The 21611-nt window shown below is 36.6% G+C and overlaps 2 protein-coding genes and 1 long non-coding RNA gene across 3 annotated transcripts; 1 reads left to right on the plus strand and 2 right to left on the minus strand.

Moving 5' to 3' along the window:
• Positions 1 to 9320: 9320 nt before the first annotated feature.
• On the minus strand, positions 9321 to 15569 carry LOC112053814 (uncharacterized). Its single transcript, XR_008252153.1, has 3 exons — positions 15410 to 15569; positions 11773 to 14723; positions 9321 to 11527 (listed from the first exon to the last, which is right to left on the minus strand). It is a non-coding gene; the product is annotated as an uncharacterized LOC112053814 (long non-coding RNA).
• A 457-nt stretch (positions 15570 to 16026) lies between these two features.
• LOC128199546 (uncharacterized) lies at positions 16027 to 21223 on the plus strand. The gene is made up of 2 exons (XM_052889554.1): positions 16027 to 19480; positions 20328 to 21223. The coding sequence occupies exons 1-2, from the start codon at positions 19188 to 19190 to the stop codon at positions 21208 to 21210; spliced, it is 1176 nt and encodes a 391-aa protein (XP_052745514.1). The 5' UTR covers positions 16027 to 19187; the 3' UTR covers positions 21211 to 21223.
• LOC128199548 (uncharacterized) lies at positions 19500 to 21524 on the minus strand. The gene is made up of 2 exons (XM_052889557.1): positions 21229 to 21524; positions 19500 to 20278 (listed from the first exon to the last, which is right to left on the minus strand). Exons 1-2 carry the CDS (start codon positions 21404 to 21406, stop codon positions 19548 to 19550), a joined length of 909 nt encoding a protein of 302 aa, XP_052745517.1. The 5' UTR covers positions 21407 to 21524; the 3' UTR covers positions 19500 to 19547.
• Positions 21525 to 21611: the final 87 nt, after the last annotated feature.

Below are 21611 nucleotides of genomic sequence, written 5' to 3' on the forward strand. Positions count from 1 at the left end.
ATTTTTTTAAAATACACACAACTGAAAAGTTGGTTGGCCCCGGACCGGATTCGAACCCACACCCTCCGGAATCGGAGGCAGAGGTCATGTCCACTGGGCTATCACGGTTCAATAAGCCATGAACGTCCACGCCAATTTCCCCATACCGACATTCGAGCGTTACCTGTGACCAATTTTATTTACGCGCTTTTCCTTTTTTAAAAGGTAAAACTAGTAACCCCTTTAAGGGGTCTATTACCTTTGGGTGTGATGTTTTGGTCTGCTTACAAAGCAGACCAAAACATCAAAGTTTCCTCTTCAATGATCAAAAATTCCCGGAAAATTACTATTGATAGTAATTTTCCGGGAATTTTTGATTTTTCTGCTTTAAAACACGTAGACTTGTCAACATCAACGTCGAGAATGACAGATGCAGAATTGGTCTTTGAGAGGCGCATTTCTTCAAGTTTTAACCCTTTGCAGATTTTGACCATTTCAGTTGTTTCAGCTGAGCTAAAGCGGTCATTTTCTGCTTTTACACGTGTGTGCGTAACAGCCAAAACTCTGTTTTAGAAAATATCGATGAACGGGTCTTTGAATATTGGATAGGATTAACCAAAGAAAATATCAATATTTTAATTAATGAAGTCCCGCATAACTGAACTGCGTAAAGACAGTTGAACAGGGGATTCAGATGAAAAGATTTCAACACTAGCTCAAGTGCCACTGTGGGCTTCTCTCGCCCATTTCATAATAATATCTACTTCTACTATTTGGTTCTGTATATATATTTTATTAGCATTCAAAATACATTCATAATTTCATAGGCACATAATTATCTAGTATAAAATAAATTCATCCTTATATAAAATTCATAAAATAAGTTTCAAACATGTATTATATTTCATATATATTGTATTTCACGTTAATAGTTTACTTTATTATGTAATATTTAAAATATTGGCGCGCGGCATTAGTGAGCGTAATTATGTATGAGGCGACACACACTCGCGCAAGCCGCTAGCGGTACGCGCGGCCGATCGCCCGCCGCCCGGCTCGCACTCCGCAACAGTACCTACTCTCGGCTGCAGTCGGCGACAATTTAACCGCGAACATACTTAGCTATACTGTGAGATTGATTAGCCGTATAAAACTTTTGTCTTTAATATACTTCCGTATTTGTGAACTCTTATACTTATACTATATCAGTGCCTGTGCAATAAACTCTTCTATCGTGCCTATCGCTATCATTTCTCGCTCCTTCTTAACTTTTTCTGGACTTTCTCTCCAACCTATTTAATAGGGCGACACATCTTCCCTATACCACGTTAGAAAAATTAATGGACAGTGTAAGAGATTTTGTTGACAGACATCTTGGGATTAATCATATGACACGTGATGAATTAATTCAACATTTATTTATTTATTTATTTATTCGGAAGCCAACGTTGTATTCAAAAAACTATGACTAATTAAACATAACATGCATTAAAAAGTAATATGCTACATTGTACACCCCACTTACAGGCTAACTCAACATGCGTTTATTTTAATACAATTCTAAATTTACCATTAACAAAAAAAAAGCGACAAAAACTAAATCTACCTACCACTAAAAAAAAAAAAAGAAACTAAAAGAAAGAAAGAAAAAAACATAATTTAATAATCCCTGGAGGCTGTTTGTTAATGACAATAACGCCATTCTAATTTGTTATGGTACACACATTTATATAAACAAAAGTGCAAACTGTAAGTTTCTTCTAGATAAAGCGGTATTTTTATTAAAAAATTTAGAGGAAAAAGATGAAATAGAGGATTGTGGAAATATAACCCCAGAAATGAGAGAGGCATTACACAACTCATTAGGAGAGGATAGAAAAAAAATTTTGAATCTAATAGACGGGGCGGTTTCCCAAGAAAATTCAGTTCCTTCTACTTCAGAAGAAGAATCTACAAAGTCTTCAACACCGAGGTAACGTGGCCTGTCTTTCGGTTTTTTACCGAATATATTTCGGAGAGTGCTCACGGGATCTTTTTAATCTAGTCCCTCCATCGCCATTCTACCAACAGCGAGACACCGTGCAAATTGGCATCCTTTTGTTGTCGATGTCCAGTCGACTCGCACAAAACGTTTCGCATCGACGTTTCTAATAAGAACAGCGAAGATGTGGAATGCCCTTCCAGCTTCTGTGTTTCCTAACACTTATGATCTGTGCACCTTCAAGACAAGAGTGAATAGGCATTTTCTGGGCAAGCGCGCTCCAACCTAGACCTCATCATTGCTTTCCACCAGGCATGATTGTAGTCAAGCGCAAGTCTATTATGAATAAAAAAAAAAGCGGTGGAGTAGTAGGTACTGAAGAAATTCTGACTATGCAACGTAATGTAGGACAAAAAAGAGTCAGTTTTGCACAAGACGACTTAGATATTGCCTTTAATAGGGATGAGCAATTACAAAATAAAGTTTTCAATTCAACCATATTTGACGAGGTTCGAAGTGCGAAAGCTCAAATTAGTTCCAATTAGTCAATGGGGAGTACATTTTTATGGGGACAATAATTTTAGTGTTAATGCATTTATTGAACGGGTACAAGAATTGAAAGATGCTAGAAATGCCTCTGATGACGGCTTATGGCGTCATGCCATTGATTTTTTTAAAGGTGACGCTTTAATTTGGTTTCGTGCTAATAGAGAGTTTATTGAAAATTGGGATTAACTTGTAATGTTATTAAAACGTACATTTCAGTCACCTTATTATCAAGAAGTGTTACTTTCAGAAGCAAAAGCTAGGACTCAGGGTAAAAGTGAATCTGTTTTGATATTTATTGCCGTTATGCAGAACATGTTCAATAGACTACCCAATAAAATTTCAGAACCGAAGAAATTGATGATAATTATAAAAAACCTACAACCATATTATCAAAGTTTCAAAAAGAAACATATTCAATGCATAAATATAGGAATCTTCTCAAACATTTTTGATAGTAGCCAGTGATGGATATATTCTTGTTTGTTTTGGCCCTTATAAAGCGACTACTTCAGATGCTGTTATAATAAATAATTTATTAAATAATGTAAATTCTGCCACAAGATTGTATTTTAGAAATAACCACGCCTTCATTATTGATAGGGGCTTTAGAGATAGCATTAGTCGGCTGAAAGGATGTGGCTCTACAGACCATTCATGCCAGAATCATTGTTAATAACAGTTCAAGCATTTGGCTGGTGGGAGGCTTCGGCCGTGGCTAGTTACCACCCTACCGACAAAGACGTACCGCCAAGCGATTTAGCGTTCCGGTACGACGTCGTGTAGAAACCGAAAGGAGTGTGGATTTCATCCTACTCCTAACAAGTTAGCCCGCTTCTATTTTACGATTGCATCGTCACTTACCATAAGATGAGATTGTAATCAAGGGTTAACTTGTAGATAATGAAAAAAAAACTAATCGAAGCCACTGTGTAATGTATTATCATTTGCAGATGGGTGGTGAAAGTGGTCAATGGATATTTCAAATACACTTTAAATTATTACGTCAAGAATATTTCCCTAGATCACTTCCACACATGATGCGAAACTTCTAAATAGCAGCTTTGATAAACAAGTCTGGTGTTCGCCTGCGTGACAATGAATTTACTAATGAAATAATTACAATAATTAGACAAAATATGTTATTATCAAATAATCTGGCTTAAATGATCGAGTCTTTAAATATGAACGGAAAATCCGCAAACTTTATAAACATCACAGCAGAAAGAGATTACAGCATAAGAAAGTGCACATCAGTCGGCTTCTACAATTGTATATGTATAAAGCAGTAGCAGTCATGTTGGTGTATTTTGGGCTCTACTGAAATCGTAGACCAGAACTGTTTAAAACTCCTTTAGAGTTACTCGTATTTATTAGAAAATCGACACGTACATGAACGATGATTCGCCAGTATTAAATGGAGACAAAAGGAATTCCGGTCGAGTGGAGGCGTGACCACAAATTGGTATCCACCCAACCAGCGACAATGATGTCGTTAACCCCAACCCAAACGACGACGACGACGTCAAGCACAACATCAACAACAAAGACGACTTCCACCACAATGAAACCAGCGACGACGGCGACGTCAACAACAATGAAACCAGCGACGACGACAACGCCGTCAAACACAAGTCGAAGTCGTCAACAAAAGGGAAAATTACAAATCCAAAAGGGCAAAAATAAGTAAGTTTCAAAAAGAAACATATTCAATGCATAAATATAGGAATCTCCTCAAACCTTTTTTGACAGTAGCCAGTGATGGATATATTCTTATTTGTTTTGGCCTTTATAAAGCGACTACTTCAAATGCTGTAATAATAAATATTTTATTTAATAATGGAAATTTTGCTCTAAGATTGTATTTTAAAAATAACGACCCTTCATTCTTGATAGGGGTTATAGAAATAGCATTAGTCGGCTGGAAGGATCTGGCTCTACAGACCATTAATGCCAGAATCATTGTTGGAGAGCGAGCACTAGTTAACAACAGCTCAAGCTAATCGAACCCGCTGTGTTATCATTTGCAGATGGGTGGTGGAAGTGGTCAATGGATATTTCAAATAGACTTTAAATTATTACGTCAAGAATATTTCGCTAGATCACTTCCACACATGATGCGAAACTTCTAAATAGCAGCGGCGTTGACAAGTCTGGTGTTCGCCTGCGTGACAGTGAATTTTGTTAATGAAATAATTACAATAATTAGACAAAATATGTTATTACCAAATAATCTGGCTAAAATGATCGAATCTTTAAATATGAACGGAAAATCCGCAAACTTTATAAACATCACAGCAGAAAGAGATTACAGCATAAGAAAGTGCACATCAGTCGGCTTCTACAATTGTATATGTATAAAGCAGTAGCAGTGATGTTGGTGGATTTTGGGCTCTACTGAAATCGTAGGCCAGAACTGTTTAAACTCCTTTAGAGCTACTCGTATTTATTAGAAAATCGACACGTACATGAATGATGATTCGCTGCCAGTATTAAATGGATACAAAAGGAATTCCGGTCGAGTGGAGGCGTGACCACAAATTGGTATCCACCCAAACAGCGACAACGATGTCGTTAACCCCAACCCAAACGACGACGACGATGTCAAGCACAACATCAACAACAAAGACGACTTCCACCACAATGAAACCAGCGACGACGGCGACGTCAACAACAATGAAACCAGCGAAGACGACAACGCCGTCAAACACAAGTCGAAGTCGTCAACAAAAGGGAAAATTACAAATCCATAATGATTATACAAATGGGCAAAAATAAGCAAAAACTAGAGAGGGAAGGACTGCCGCTGCTTAAAAGAGACCTACGAGTATATAAAGCAGTGGATGCATAATGGCTGATGATGATAATGATGAATTTTATGATAACAATGACTAGAGTACTCAGAGGCGAGATTATTCAAAATACACCTAGAAAGGAAATTTCAGGAGATGTTGAATTCTCCTGTTGTGGAAAGGCTAGCTAAATATTAGACAGCTTATTCCTAATAATGTCACAAATCGTGACACAAACAAGATTTGTGAATCTCAAACCGGATCACACGCTCAGAGAAAAGTTCCCCACAAAACGGTGTGAATATTTGTTTGAGAAACTCTACGTTTTACAAAACAATTGATATACATCTGTAAATTGAATGTAGACAAAAAAGTCATTTGTGACTTTCTGTTTATTTACTTAAACTTAAAACTGGCGATTTAGATAGAAGGACGTCTTTATTGACAAAAATACCTCTACGCAGATTTGAGATTACACTCTTTAATTAACACAGCAAGAGAAGCAATGTGTGACGATTTAGCACTATTATATTTAGACACATCCAAGTTGTAATAAACAACACTAGTTGTGGTAAAGAGATTTTAAGGAATTCGTGATTATCTCAGGAATTCCGTAAGTAGATTACTCGGGTCGTGCAATACGACATTAACAAAATGGCCGATGCTAAAAGTTACGATATCTGTTTCAGTTCTTGGCTAAATGAATTAGAGGCTTCGCTAATTTTACTTTTCGGGAGGGATTGACAGGTGATGGCATTAGCCAGGTAAGTATCTTTGTACATTTTTGTGTTGAGGCAGGGCACCACGTACGTAGAAAGTATAATGACTTGGTCTTTTTTGTTCCAGTGGGTTGTGAAAAGATTTCATTGGTACGTTAGTACGTGGTTGGTTCATTTCATACGTGGGACCAATTTCAGACATTTCCACTTGCTGGAGATTCGGGAACACATATGAGGTGTGTGTGTGTTTATCACCAAATTGTCAAAGTGATGTTGAGTGGAGGAGATGTGAGCAATCTTACAGCTAGCACAAACATGCATCTTTCATCATATAAAATACCAGGTCACTGAGAAAATATGTGTGAGGAACTGGCCAGTTACAATTTATTTAAAAAACATGAATGATTATAACTGAAAATAGGTACGTCCCAAATTCAAAATTTCCCTCCACATTTTTTGGGAGCTACTTAAAATTATCATGTCTCATTGGAAAATGGATTTGCGTCGAGAACATTTTCGCTCTATGATTTCAAGTTTCGCCTGAAACCGGACGACTCGTACGATAGACTTCGCTTGGCATTCATGGATGAAGGCCCTTCTAAGCCAATCGTCGATTACTTTTATTTTTATTATTATTTTTTCTCCGTAGGGCGGTGGTGTGGCGAACGAACTCTTTCGTTTGCCCACTTTAGGTTAGGCCATCTACATCTACATTCACATTACAGATTCATATCATATTTAGAATTACCTCGACCGCGCATGCGTGGATATATTGTTTCGCCCATTAATTACATCCTTACCGTTTCTCCATTCCACACCGCATCATCACTTTGATAGTCCTTTTATTTATATCCATATACAATTGTTATAATAAGTAAAGTGAACAAATATACCAATCAACATCGTCATCGTTATATCAATATACTAAAACCTCAATGGCGATACGTGTATCGTTGGTATAATGAATTTAAGCGCTGTCGGCTAACTGTGAGGGATGAAAAAAGAAGTGGTCGGTCGCCCTTTGACGGCTGTTACGGAAAAAAAACGTGCTAGCAATGAAAAATTAGATTCAAGACAATATACAAGTTACATACCAAGATTACGATCTAGTCGCGCGTTTAATCGTAATAGCTGATTTTTAAAAATTAAGTGACTGAAGTGACTGCGTGAACGCGACAAATGAACCCAAGTATGGAGTGGATATGCGATAAAACACAGAAACAATTTGTGATGGACAAACCCTACAAAATCAACACTGAGGAGGCCGGTGACTACTACACAAACCCTGACGCCCTAGATGTGTACACGGATGGGTCGAAGACTGACACAGGTACTGGAGCAGGAGTCTACTGCCAAGACCTCAACATACGGATTGCACAAGCGCTTGGTAAGCACAACTCAGTCTTCCAGGCAGAATGCGTCGGCATCACAACTGCGGCTGTTGCCGTGACCAACAGACAGGTAAAAAATTTTAACATTAATATACTTAGCGACAGTCAAGCAGTACTAAAAGCACTGGCAAAACACTCGACTACGTCAAAACTACTGCTAGACTGTCACAAGGCCCTAACAAAACTTGCAACAAATAACTTAGTTACATTAAGATGGATAAAGGGACACAGCGGAATCTTAGGTAATGAAGCGGCTGATGAACTGGCGCGTCGCGCCACGACACTGAAGGTAGTAGGGCCCGAACCAATAGTACCCATACCATTCAGTGAATACAAAACATGGTTGCACAAACAAACCATCAGAACCCACGCCGAACTATGGGACAGCATAACCACATGTAGACATACAAAAGAGGCACTCCCAGGCCTCGACCCAAGGATAACAAAGAAACTTATGAACCTCACACGAGACAAGCTGAGAACAGTAGTTGGCCTAATAACAGGTCACTGCCCGCTAAACAAACACCTTTCAATTCTAGGTTTGACCGACAGTCCTCTGTGCAGAGCCTGCATGGAGGAGGACGAGACACCGCTACACGTTATGCTCAGTTGCAGAGGCGTAACGGAACAACGAGCAACCTACATTGGCTCCTCAGCGACACTCCATGAGGCTATCGGCGACCTGGGCGGCCTGCTAAGCTTCTGGAGCGAGCTCGGCTGGATGGAATAAATCCAGCGGGAACCTACACCAAGGGACCCACGCACAACGGCCAAACACTTGGCTAAGTGCGGAAACGGCCCAGAAGAAAGAAGAAGAAGAAGAAGTGACTGCGTGATATAAAAATCAAGTGACTGAAGTTCAGTTTGAAAAATGGGAAGGCACCGACCGCTTCACCACAATAACTCAAGTGCTTCCTGCTGACGATTTTGTGGATGAATTATGTAATGGAGTAAAAATTGCGTATTGTTTGCGCAGAAGAGCAAGGTCTTTATTTCCGAACTTTAAAAAAAACCTTTTCTCAAAGTAAAATTCTTGTACAGTGCGATATACTGCAGATTGGATCAGGAAGCCTTCAAGAGATTTTACTTTTGTTGGATCTCTTGATGGCTTGTTTGCGCAGAAGAGCAAGGCCTTTATTTCAGAACTTTGAAATAAACCTTTTTTATTCTATTTTTTCGAAAATTATAATTTTATCGTGCAAGATTCTACCCAATCATTCCATTGTAGTAACGATCATGCGACCCTATTGACATCAGCGTTTTACTATAAAGAGGCAAACGAAACCAATAACTGTGCTACTCACTCACTAGAGGTCCTTACACACACAGGCATAGTGTAAGGCTCCATACAAATACGAGGGGGACTAGCTCAGCGGCATAGTGTGTAGGGTACCTTACAGTTAACATGGAAGCATCGTCATGATTTCAGATGATCTTAGGCACGTGAAGTGAGCATGTGTGAGGTGTGCACACATGTTAGCTGTACTACTAACAACCCCAACAATGATGACCGAGTCAAGCGCAATGAAAACAGCGACGAAGTTTTTTTTTTAAACTGGTTTGAACGCAAGCAACAGTGTATTAAATATCACGAATAATTCTTTGAGAGATTCTATAGATATAGATTGTGTCAAACGGCACAACTTAAAAGTAAATAAAATACGCACGAAAATTCGATTTTTTTAACTGGTTTGAACGAATACAAAAGTGTATTAAATATCGCGGAGACAAACAGGGTAGAGGCAGCAATGCCTTGATGTATAAGTTTAAAAAGATTAAAAGTTTTGACATGTTCTAAATCTCTGGGTTCTGGGTTAACGAAAATATATATAACAAAAAAGAAATTAGGAGTAGATGGTTTGCTGGAATCACGCTCCAACTGCCAACAGCCTCACATCACATCTGATTAAAGTTGTTAAACTGATTGCAGATAAAATTGGAACACAAAAAAAAATGTTCTAAATCAGAGTGAATTGAAAAATTCAATTAAATGAATATTTCAATTCACTCTCATTTGAATCCCTCTTTTGTCTATGCTTCACTTAAATGTTTTATTTTTGGTGTTTCACAAGTGACGAGAAAAAAGTAATGTCTAAAATTGGAATAAGACAACCATTTTTGCTTTTTCAACACGCAGCTTTGTTAGAACCTAATAATTTTCTTTATGATTAACATTTATACTGATGTATGTATTGAAATTTAAGAAAATACATCAGTGTTACGCGAGGCAACCGAGAGAGTACGTGAGACATAAGGTGCAAGATTGCCACCCATTGTTCGATCGCATTCCTTAATATGAACGTCACCTACTCTTTCGCAATAATTCAAGCATTGTTACAATTATTTCGACACTTTTACTCCTAACTTTGGAGGAAGTAGCCAATTACTTAGCTTTAGTTTCAATTAATAAATTTAATCATAAGTCAAATTTGAGTTTTCTTTGAGATTCTCGGTGCGACCATATATTTTTTCAGTGGCAATATTAACAAATATCAAGCGCTTCAGTCATTCACGGAGCAACATAACAGAACCAGAGATACTCGTATTAAAAAAAAACAGAGGCATGAAACCAAAATATGGCTGAAGAAACCAAGGCGCATGAAGCACTTTAGTTTAAACAAGTAGAGGCAGCATTTACTTGGTGGAAGAGTTCAAGAAGATAAGAAGTCTACTCGTAAGGCCTCTTTTCCATTACACGGTTTCTCGCCGTGAAAATCTACGGTTAATTCGCCGCGTGTAGGCACGGTCGTCAGTGTGGTATGGATCACTATATGAGCTTGTCGACATGCACGGTGGCGCCAAGGCACGGCGCCGCGGCCGCGTGCGCCGTGACTGCCCCTCGGCGCGCCGCGTCTACGCACGGCGTGATTTTCACCAGTGTTGTATGGCAGTCTATCGGGGTGTGTCGACGGTGCCGGACGTACGCACGGATTCGTGACCGCTTATATACGCTGTTTCGCGATTTTATTATAAAATGAACATAAATCAAGAATTATTAATTACGTTGATTCAAGAAAGGCCTGTAATATGGGATAAGACCATCGACGATTATAAAAATAAGCGGCTTAAATATGATTCCTGGAAAGAAATATTTATTCATTTCCAGCCCACATTTGAAGATTTAAGTGGTGATGAGAAAAACAAGTTTGGTAAGTTACAGATATTTAATTATTAACTTTTTACTTATGCATAGTTGTTTTGATAGGAGAGGCGACCTTCGTTAGATACAAAATATTGTGCAAATCTGTTGCGAACTTCATTAGCCGCCAAACTTCCGCGAAATTTTGATAGTGCAGTCCCGAATCAATCAAGCTCGGGATACACTGAACGGAGTGAGACGCAAAGGGCTAAAAAAAAAAGAAAAAATGAACTAAGTGAAGTTGACATTAGGTTTATGAAGTTTATGGATTCAGCAGAACGAGATGAGAAAAAGAAAAGCCGTAGTATGAACTTTTTTATGGGAATCGCTGATACAGTTGACAAGTTCAGTGATGAAAATATGATAGACTTTCAGTTTCAAGTAATTTCAATAATTAAAAATATTCAACAAAGACAGTGTACTCAGTATATACCTACATCAAGAAACCAATGGGATCAAGGCCATCAAGGATATTTAAGTGGTACAGCATCCTCAAATGCGCAATCGTCAACATATGGATATTCTACAGCTGCTAGATCGGGCTATGGAATAAGTCGTCCACAGACGTCTTCTCATGATTTTGGACACGGTTCTGGTTTAGAGCCAATCCACTACCGACCCGAATCACAATTATCTGTACATAGTGTAAATGCGGAAAGTATCTCGGCAGATTCTCAAGTTTCTATTGAAGACGAATTCGATTTTAGTACCGCACTTGAGTAGCATTTTCAGCGTAGTGTATTTTTTGATTTACTTGTTCTTAAATTAATAATTATTAAAATTCAATTACATGTAATAATTTTGTTTGTGTGCAATAAACAATTTTAAACTAAAATATGTCATTTAATTTTGTACCTACTTACCTCAGAGTTACAGCCAATCTTTCTGCGGGCGATATACTCTCTCGCATAAAAGTATCTTGATGTTTTAGTTCCTGGGATAATTTTTGGAGCAAGTTGTCGAATGTAGTTTTCTGCATTCTAAAATAATTGTAAAACTGGTCTTCATCTTCTCTCAATTGATTCTTGACAAGTGTATGAAACGCGCCATATTCCTCCCTTTTTTCTAAAATCGGATGTATCCAAAACCTTACTTCCCTTTTTTTTTCTATTTTCTTTTTCCTATATATGTAATAAGCAACTATAATCTTTTTTTTCGTAAGAAAATTCATGACGCAGCACGTCCTACACAGCCCGAGTAAAAAGCGCTACTAGCCAGTACTTACCAATGTCTCGCGCGGTGATTTTGCCGTATCATGTACAAGCTAGCACGTTTTTTCAACCGTACGGCTTACACACCGTACGTTTGAACAACCGTGTAATGGAAAAGAGGCCTAAAGGTTTTAAAACAGAGGTAATAGAAAAATTCAATTTAATGAATGTTTCAATTTACTCGAATTTGAATCCTTCGTTTATGTCTATGCTTCACTTAAATATTTTATTTTTGGTTAAACGCAGATAATTTTTAATAAAATTCTGAGGCATGAAACCAAAATATGGCTGAAGAAACCAAGGCGCAACTACGGCGTATTTATACCCATTACATGAATCTCTGTTGTTTAAAAGGGTAGAGGCAGCAATGCCTTGATGGACAAGTTCAAAAAGATGAAAGTTTTTGACAGGTTCTCTAAATCGGAGTGAATTGAAAAATTCAATTCAATTAATGTTTCAATTCGCTCTTATTTGAAACCCTCTTTTATGGCTATGCTTCACTTAAATGTTCTATTTTTTGTGCTTGTGCTGAAGAGGAGAAATAAATGTCTAAGTTTGCGAGAAGACAACCATTTTTGCTTGCTAAGATATAGAGATAATAATTTTTAAAAAATTTCAGTATCATAAAACCAAAATATGGCTGAAGAAACCAAGGTGCAACTATGACGCATTTCACAAACATTACATGAAGCACTTTTGTTTAAACAAGTGGAGCAATGAATTGGTGGAACAGTTCAAAAGGATGAGAGGTTTAAAGGTTTTAAAACAGAGGTAATTGAAAAATTCAATTTAATGAATGTTTCAATTCACTCGAATTTGAATCCCTCGTTTAGGTCTGTTTTCACTCAAATGTTTTATATTTTGAACTTCACAAGTGAAAAATGAGACAAACATGTCATTTTCAATGTAGACATACAGGAAACAAGCATCTTCTTTGCCCTTGTAGTAGAATTTTTTTACATTGTATTAATTTACATTAAAATAACATGTATGTATTGCAAATTAAAAAAAAAATACCTGTGTTAATATTAATAATATTCCACAGTCATTTACGGAGCCTGCGTAATAGGATTGCAGATATTATTAAGATTTTGTTCAGAGACAAGAAACCATACTATGGCTGAAGAAACCAAGGCGCAACTGAAGTGCATTTTATACCCATTGCATGAATCACTATTATTTAAAAAAGTAGAGGCATCAACGCCTTGATGGAAAAGTTAAAATTATCATCACAACCACTAGTTTGTGGAGATGAAACAATGTGAAATGAACATTTTAGGTTGAACAAAAGAATACTTGAATTAAATCTCCTTTTTTCTAATTTACTTAGATATTTCAAATGCTTTTATATTATACTCTGTGTTATCAGACAGAGTTGAAAGCTTCTGACAATGATAAACATGATGACAAGCAAACATCTTTCAGTCTGTACAAGAAACATTCAGTGCTTGTCTATACAAGAAACACCAGTGCTTCCATATTCTTCTTCTTTTCATTATTTTTCAGTTAAAGAAACATCCAGTGGTAGCATCAAGCCAACACTTCTATGTTCATCTTTACTTTATCTTTTTGGCAATTCTGTATGGTGGCTATAATCATACTCTTTTTATTTATGATCAACAATAAACTAAATTCCTCTTCATATAATATGCAATTACACAGCTAAGATTAAGTCACAATAGCTCAGTGATAAAGATGTGAGCTTCATCATTGAGCGGTGGTGGTTTAAACTTCTCCCTCGGCTGGATTAAAGTTGTACTATTTCAACATTCCACTCTTAGTAGTCTCTTCTGACTAATCAGAGGGGAATGGGTATATTGGTCATATTTAAAGATTCTCTTCTAGCGAATTTTTAAAGTCTTGTCCATTGCTGGAAAGCATTTCAGTATTTAGTACAGAATATACATATTTCAGAGTGTGTTTTTATCGTGTCACTGTTACCTTCACGCTGCAAATTGGGTGAGTTTTCATGCACTGTTAGGTGCTACAGCAATTTTGCAGATGTTACATGTTTTATACTTCTTCTTCTTCTTTCACAGGCCTTTCCGCATTTGGCCACTAAGGGTTGGCCATTGTACATTAATGTTTTATACTTATTCAAGTTCATAAAACTGGCCATTCTTCTTCTTCTAGATGTCGTGACTCCTCAGGTCTTCTTGAGGTCCCTGAATCACATTGACCGTTACCGAAATATTGTGATCGCCACTGACTAGATTTCCCCACCAATACTGGTTGCTGCCAGGAACAGCAGCAGTTTCTTGGCTGGGATGTGTTTCACCTCCTCTGGGTCCACTGTGTAATGCCCTAAGTGGAGGTTGCGTTTTTGTATTAGAGCTGGGCAATTGCATAAGATGTGCATAGATGTTTCCTCTGCCTCTAGGCAGTCTGCACAGATCTGTGTCCCAGAGTTCAAGATTGAACATGTGTGTATTGAGTCCACAGTGTCCGGTAAGTGCCCCCACTAAGAATCATAGGATTTCCTACGAAGTACTAGTAGATCTGAAGCTGCCTTCTTATTGAAGGTTTTTACTAGTGCTCTTGAAGCTTTAGCCAACCTTGCCCTTATTCAAGAACCCTGGATCTCCAAAAGCGGTACTATCCTTGGGCTGAATGCTGGGGGTAAGTTACTATCACATGCCGACAACTTCAGGCCCAGAGTGTGTATCGTTTTCGATAGATCCATTAACTTTCTGCTAATTCCAGGAGCCTGTACCAATGACCTTGTGGTAACTTGCCATTAGTCAAGGTTGTATATTTCTATTAGAGCCAGGCTAACAGAGGACTGAAAGGCACTCTGTCTGTTCTCAAAGCTTTATAGTTCTGTACCAGCTTGTGATTATACACATGTCTTTCAAACTTCATCTTGTTGCTGTTATTCAAAATTTGCAACATAGTTTCTTGGCTTGCTGTGATATGTAGAGGTTTCCTTTCAGAATTGTAGTTCTGATGACACAATCTCCAAGAACTGTAAGGGTAAAAAATATTGTGTTATAATCAATATTTCAGTAGATCTGTGATAGCCCAGAAGATATGACCTCTGCCTCCAACTCTGGAGGGTGTGGGTTTGAATCTAGTCCGGGGCATGCACCTCCAATTTTTTAGTTGTGTGCATTTTAAGAAATCAAATATCACAAGTCTCAAACGGTGGAGGAAAACATGGTCAGGAAACCTGCATACCATTGAATTTTCTTAATTCCCTGTGTGTGTGAAATCTGCCAATCTGCATTGGGCCAGCATGGTGGACTATTAGCCTAACCCCTCTCATTCTGAGAGCATACTTGAGCTCAGCAGTCAGCTGAATATGGGTTGATAATGATGATGATGATGAATCAATATTGCTAATACTACAAAGAGGTAATGCTTCTAAGTTTGTAGAGGTCCCTGGATCTACTGAACCGATTTTGAAAATCCCTTAACCAAAAGAAAGCCACAATATTTGTGAGTGTTACACAACAATTTCATTCTGTTAGATATAATATGTGCCTACAAAATCACTGCAAAAATTTATATGAATTTAGCTACTCCACTAAGCACACACATACACAATTTAACTTACATTATACATTTATGTTTAGTTCACTACAATACATTTATGTTGAGTTGTGTGTTCACTTCCTGAACACACAACTCAACATTGTAGACAATATTTACCTCTGGTTCATCTTCATATCTAATTCACTGTAATTAATTTGTATTGTAAAAACAAAGATTTCAGTAATATAGTTTACTACAGATCTTTAAGCTTGCATGGATTGCTTTTAGCCGTTTGTACTTTGTGATGGATTGCATCGATTGCATCTTCATTCTTCATTTGTGATTTGTCGTCTGTGGATTGCATGGGTCATTTTTTTTTAATAATAAGCTCTACGGCTCTGGGTTCTAACCATTTTGAGCGCGAATCGGTCAAAGACAAAGACGACAAAGGCTAAATTATGAATGGGTTACGATACGTATTATATTAAACTCGAAGTTATTGACCGTTTTTTTACAACATTCAACTACACAAAAAGGTATTTTTACGGAGCTCTTTAACCGACGAACACGATTACAACTATGAAACATCGATTCTATAGAGACAGTTTTTTAAATTGCTATAGATCGTTGATTTTGACAGAAAAGTAATGTGTAGCGAGGCAGGTCCTCATGTAATTAGTCTGAGAGTAGAGTCAAAAGACTGTGTGTGTGCGACTGAATTGTCTATGTCTATTGTCTATGTTAATTGATATTTTATTTTAATTTGTCTTTGTCATTGTCTTGGTTTTGCAATTTGCTTTGCTGTGACGTGACGTGGCTGTGGTGCTGGTGGCCCTGACCGCGAATTTATTTTGTGATTCTGAATCTGAAAACTGAATTTCTCTTTTTAATTCTCGATTAGTTTGGGTATTATAATGACTTTATCGTATATGATTTTTAAAAAGAAATCGCAAATTTACATAAATTAATGATTTCAGTTTTTTTTGTTCTGTCGAAAACTACAAGATGTCAAGGCGTCGTGACTGGAAGCTCTTTTTTTTGAAGAACTTTCTAAATGTCGTCTATATAGCTTAAAAGTTAAGTTGATAGGCATTTTCTAGGCACACATTTAATTCCGCCCATAAAGAGTGGTTCCCCCTACACTACACCTTCTGCTTCTGCCTTCGGACCCATCAGGCAATGCTTCTGTGATCGCCCAAAATCCCCGATGACGCAGCTGAAATCCCTTTATGTTGAAGTATCTAAAAAAAAATCAGGACCTTAGCAACATTACATCTGAAATATGTTTTCTGATTTTTACTTGATGGGCATCTTTAAGTCAAGTTAGTAGGCGTCTTCTAGCCTAGCAAATTCCAAGTAATTAGCAATAAAAAAATAAATTGTATTCTTCTTGATGTAGTGGCTCTGCAGGTCTTTCCCCTCCCAATACTGGTTGCGAGGTACAGCAGCAGTTTTTTTAATTGTGTTTTACCTCCTCCGGGTTACTATGAAATGCCCTAGGTCATGTTTATGTATTAGAGCTGGGTAATTGCATACAATGTGCAGAGGAGTTGACTATGCCTCTAGTCAGCACAAATTTGTGTCCCAGAGCTTAAGTTTGAACATGTGTCTTAAGTGTTAAGTCTACTATGTCCTGTAAGTGTGTACTAGGATACATATTATTTTCCTACTGAGCGCTAGTTGTTTGAAGCAGCCTTCTTATTGAAGGATTTTACCATCACTTTGGAGTGATTACTTTGTGGAAGTTTTCTCCGGTGAATGAGTGTTGTAGTAACAGTAGATAAACAGGGTGAGTTTGGCTAAGTTTTTAGGTATACCACAAAGGCCCAGGTCCTATCTGGTATCCTAGCCGCCTAGCTTTGCAAGTTGGTCAGGTTTTTAGAATAAATAGTGTTAGATAAAGCTTAAATGCTATTCGAGCTTTATCTATTAAGCTTTATCTAATTTATAGTTTCTGAAATGTTTCTATTTTCTATGTGATGAATATCTTTGAGTCAAGTTAATAGGTATTTTCTAGGTTAGCAACAAATGATGTTAAATACTGTTAGATGTGTTATTATCATATGAAAAATGAGGCGCTTAAAAGAAGAGATTTCCACATCTCATCTTTGTGGTCAACAAATAACACGTAAATGTCAAATTGTGTGTTCAGGAAGTTTAAAAATTACATATACATAAATTTATAATGGAAGTATATACTAAATTGTGCATGTGTGTGTTCAGTTTTGTAGCCTATTATTCATATCACTTTTTGTGGTGATTTTGTAGGGAGGTAACTGATCTATAGTATAAAATTATCATTAGTTTCTGAAGAATATTGTAATATCAGGAAGAATTAGCTTCTTAGAAAATAGAAATTCTCTCACATAGTAAATAGAAACATACTTATGTTTCTATTTTCTATGTGATGAATATCTTTGATTCGAGTTAATAGGCATTTTCTAGGTAAGCAACGAACAAATTAATAGTATTAGACAAAGCTTATATGCTATTTATTCAAGCTTTCTCTAATCCATTTTTGCTGTAGGTTCTTAAAAAACATTAAAAATCAGGAAAATAATATACTTTAGCAACAAACTTAGTGTGTTTCCTGATTTTTATGTGTGTTTCCAGATTTTTTAAACATGGGTGTCTTTAAGTCTAGTTAATAGGCATTTTCTAAGCAGGAACATTTCAAGAAATAAGCAATCAAGAACTAAATAGTATTAGACAAAGCTTAAATATTATTTCAGCTTTGTGTAATCCATTTTTATTGAGGTTCCTAAAAAAATTCTCATGACATTGTAATATCAGGACTTTAGCAATATTTCCTCTTAAATATGGTAGGTATCCAATACAATTTGGGCGTTTTCTGTCAAGATTAATAGTCATCTTCTTCGTTCGTTTGTTCATAAGTGAACAACCAAGTAATAAATGTTGTTGGGCAAACCTTATGCTATCAAAGTTGTAAAGTTGTGTCATATATTTTTATTGAATTTATTTCATATGTGTTGGAAACTGGAATATTCAGCCCCTATACACAATAAGTCAGTTTCCAAGTTCTTTACAAGTTGGGCATTTGCCTGTTAACTAAATTAAGTCAAGTTAACAAGCATCTTTTCGGCAAGAACATTCCGAAAATTATCTATCAAGAATTAATTAGTTAATCCTATAAATAAATGGACTCGTCAACATCTTGAAAGTTTTGGGATATACTGCACCCTTTATTTTACTACATTTGAATCTGAAAACAATAAGTCATATGAGCATAAGTTTCTTTGAATTTTTATTTATCATATAACAATCATATTATATCAAAATATAAGTTATAAGTCTAAGGTACATGACTGTGCTTAATTAGTTATGTTGCTTTTTTGGTCTTTTTATATTTCTAACAGGGATTTTTATAATTCTTTCTTTTACTTGTATTGGAACAATATTATGTTCAGTTTCACTGACTATTAAAGCTTGTACATAATATGTTGGTTTGTAAGTCATATGAGCATAAGTTTCAGTGAATTTTTATTTATCATATAACAATCATATTATATCAAAATATAGGTTATAAGTCTAAGGTACATGACTGTGTAATTAGTTATGTTGCTTTCTTGGTCTTTTTATATTTCTAACAGTGATTTTTGTAATTATTTCTTTTACTTGTATTGGAACAATATTATGTTCAGTTTCACTGACTATTAAAGCTTGTACATAACTTGGTTTGTCTTTACCTCTTCTTTTATTATAAATAGGCTTTTATTTCAAACAGCGTTTAGTTACATAAGTTTGGAGTTTGATCTGATTATAGTATGTTCATAGTGTCTCCTAACATAGGGCCAGGCCACAACAGTGCGTTGCGGCGTCGCATCGTAAAAACAACATCGCACAGCTATGCGATGCGATGTCGCAACGCAAAAATTTCATCGCATACGACATCGTACGTAAAGACGCTAACCAACGTTTCAGTTTCTAGTGAGACATGGATCGCACTGCGCGTGTTCTACTTCTGCTTGCGTTAAGGCGTATTAAGAAAAAGAAACAGAAAAGAAAGTACTGGGTGCACCCATTACTGACAATTATGAATAAAGATGGAAACCACTTCAAAAGGAAATATGAGGCGCTAAAAGTGGACGAGGTTAAATTTTTCGATTACTTTAGGATGAGTGTAGGATGTTTTGAAGAGCTTCTTAGTTTGATAAAGCCTCATTTACAAAAGAAATACATATTTAGAAAACCCATCGAACCTCTGGAGATGCTGGGATTAACTATAAGGTAAGAAAAAAATAAACTATTTATACTATAATCATACTGTTTAATCATTTTCACAATTTAGTGTTATTCAAAACTCGTATTCCGATTGTGTGTCATTCGTCAAATTTGTTAGTTCCTCATCGAAATTAATTTGTTCTGGCTCATTTACATCATCATTCCTTGGCGTTTGTGGAGACGATTGCATAGGTGCCGGTGATGTTTCGCATCCGCTTTGGAAGGCACTGCGTTGAATGGATGTTTGGTAGCCACTCTGCATAGACATTTGAGCTGTTTGATAGCCAGTCTGAACAGTTGTTTGAGATGTTTGATAGTTTGCTTGGACGGATGTTTGTGAAGTTTGATAGTGGCTGGGATAGTATGATGGTTGGTGTAAATCAGTTAATATCTGTAGGACACGACTTTGGAAAATTATTGTTTGATTATCATTCAATTTTTCCAATGATGGCAAAATTCCTTTAAAAAAAGATAAATGTCTACTTTCAGGTGTTTTTAAAGCAGCTATAATATTCTTCTCAAATTCGTCTTCGTCAATTTTTCTTTTACGCGATGCAGGCTGGTAACGTGGCATGACAGGTTGCTGGCTTTGTTGGGTTGAGGTGCTTGGTCTTATTTCTTCATCGTCAAGACTTGATGTTGTTTTATTTTGAAAATTCTTTTTCAGAAATAGGAGCTGGTCGTATAGATGATATTGTTTAATTTTTTTGGCCCCAGCTCCGGATTTACATTGCTCGTTTAATTTTTTTTCGTATTTTGTAAAATTATCCTTGATTCCTCTCCATTTTTTTATGACATCGTTACCTAAAAAAATATGAAGAATAATGATTTATTTTGTTTTTTTTTTTTTCAGGTACCTGGCGACGGGAAATACTTTTAAAGATATGCATTTCACATATTATCGTGGAAAATCTACAATAACAGAAATAGTAAAATTTGTTTGTCGTATTTTATGGAACATTCTTAAAAGGTTGGAATTACCAAAAATTACAACAGAGCTGATGGAACAAATTGCTCAAGAGTATGAAAAAAAGACCAACTTTCCTAATTGTATAGGAGCGCTAGATGGAAAACACATTCGTATATTGAGCCCGGATCACAGTGGATCCCTATTTTTCAATTATAAAAATTATAATTCCATTGTTCTATTAGCACTTGTTGATACGAATTACAAATTTATATATGTCGATATAGGTGCATATGGTAAGGAATGTGACTCCACTGTTTTTCAAAATTCAAAACTATACGACTTATTAAAAAAAGGTCAATTATCTATACCTCCGCCAAAACCGTTACCTGGCTTTCAAAAAGAAATTCCTTTTGTCTTCGTGGCGGATGAAGGATTACCACTGACAAAAAATATAATGCGCCCATATTCTGGGAAGTTTTTATCGATAGAAAAACGAGTTTTTAATTATCGTTTGAGCCGAGCCAGACGATATGTTGAGAGCGCTTTTGGCATACTCGCAAATAAATGGCGCATATTTCACCGACCCATTAATGTTTCTTACGATTTCACAATAGACATTATAAAAGCATGCTGTGTATTACACAACTTTGTATTGAATCGAGATGGCGCACAAACGTTTGAAGAAATGATTATTGACGATTCTTTGCAAATTTTACACGAAACAACACATGAAAGTAGAACAGAAGCTAACATAATCAGAAACGAATTTTGTAATTATTTTAATAGTAATATTGGAGCTCTAAGTTGGCAGTTAACGAAAATATAAATGTTTATAAGTACTTACCGATTTTTGATTTTTCAACAGTATTTAACTCCTCAAAATTTGAATATAAACTTGTACACACTTCCCTCCATGCTTCTGTTTTTAAATTTTTGTCTTTGAATTGTGATATAGTTTTGTCCCAAAGGACGGGACGTTCGTAAATTAAAGATATCAGGTGGTCGACATCGTACTCCGCCATATCGCTTAAAAAACACGTGCAGGTCGTTCAAAGTATGGACACCGACTAAACGGCAACGCGTTGTCGCATCGCAGATTTGTACGTTGCGCAGCGCATCGGAAATTTCCACGATGCGTTGTGCGGCGTCGTTGATTTTTGCGATGCGACGCCGCAACGCACAGTTGTGGCCTGGCCCATAGGCCTCCAACTGCTTCCACTGGGCCGC

The sequence above is a fragment of the Bicyclus anynana genome, chromosome 26 (assembly GCF_947172395.1).
Source record: "Bicyclus anynana chromosome 26, ilBicAnyn1.1, whole genome shotgun sequence".
Taxonomy (NCBI): Eukaryota; Metazoa; Arthropoda; class Insecta; order Lepidoptera; family Nymphalidae; genus Bicyclus; species Bicyclus anynana.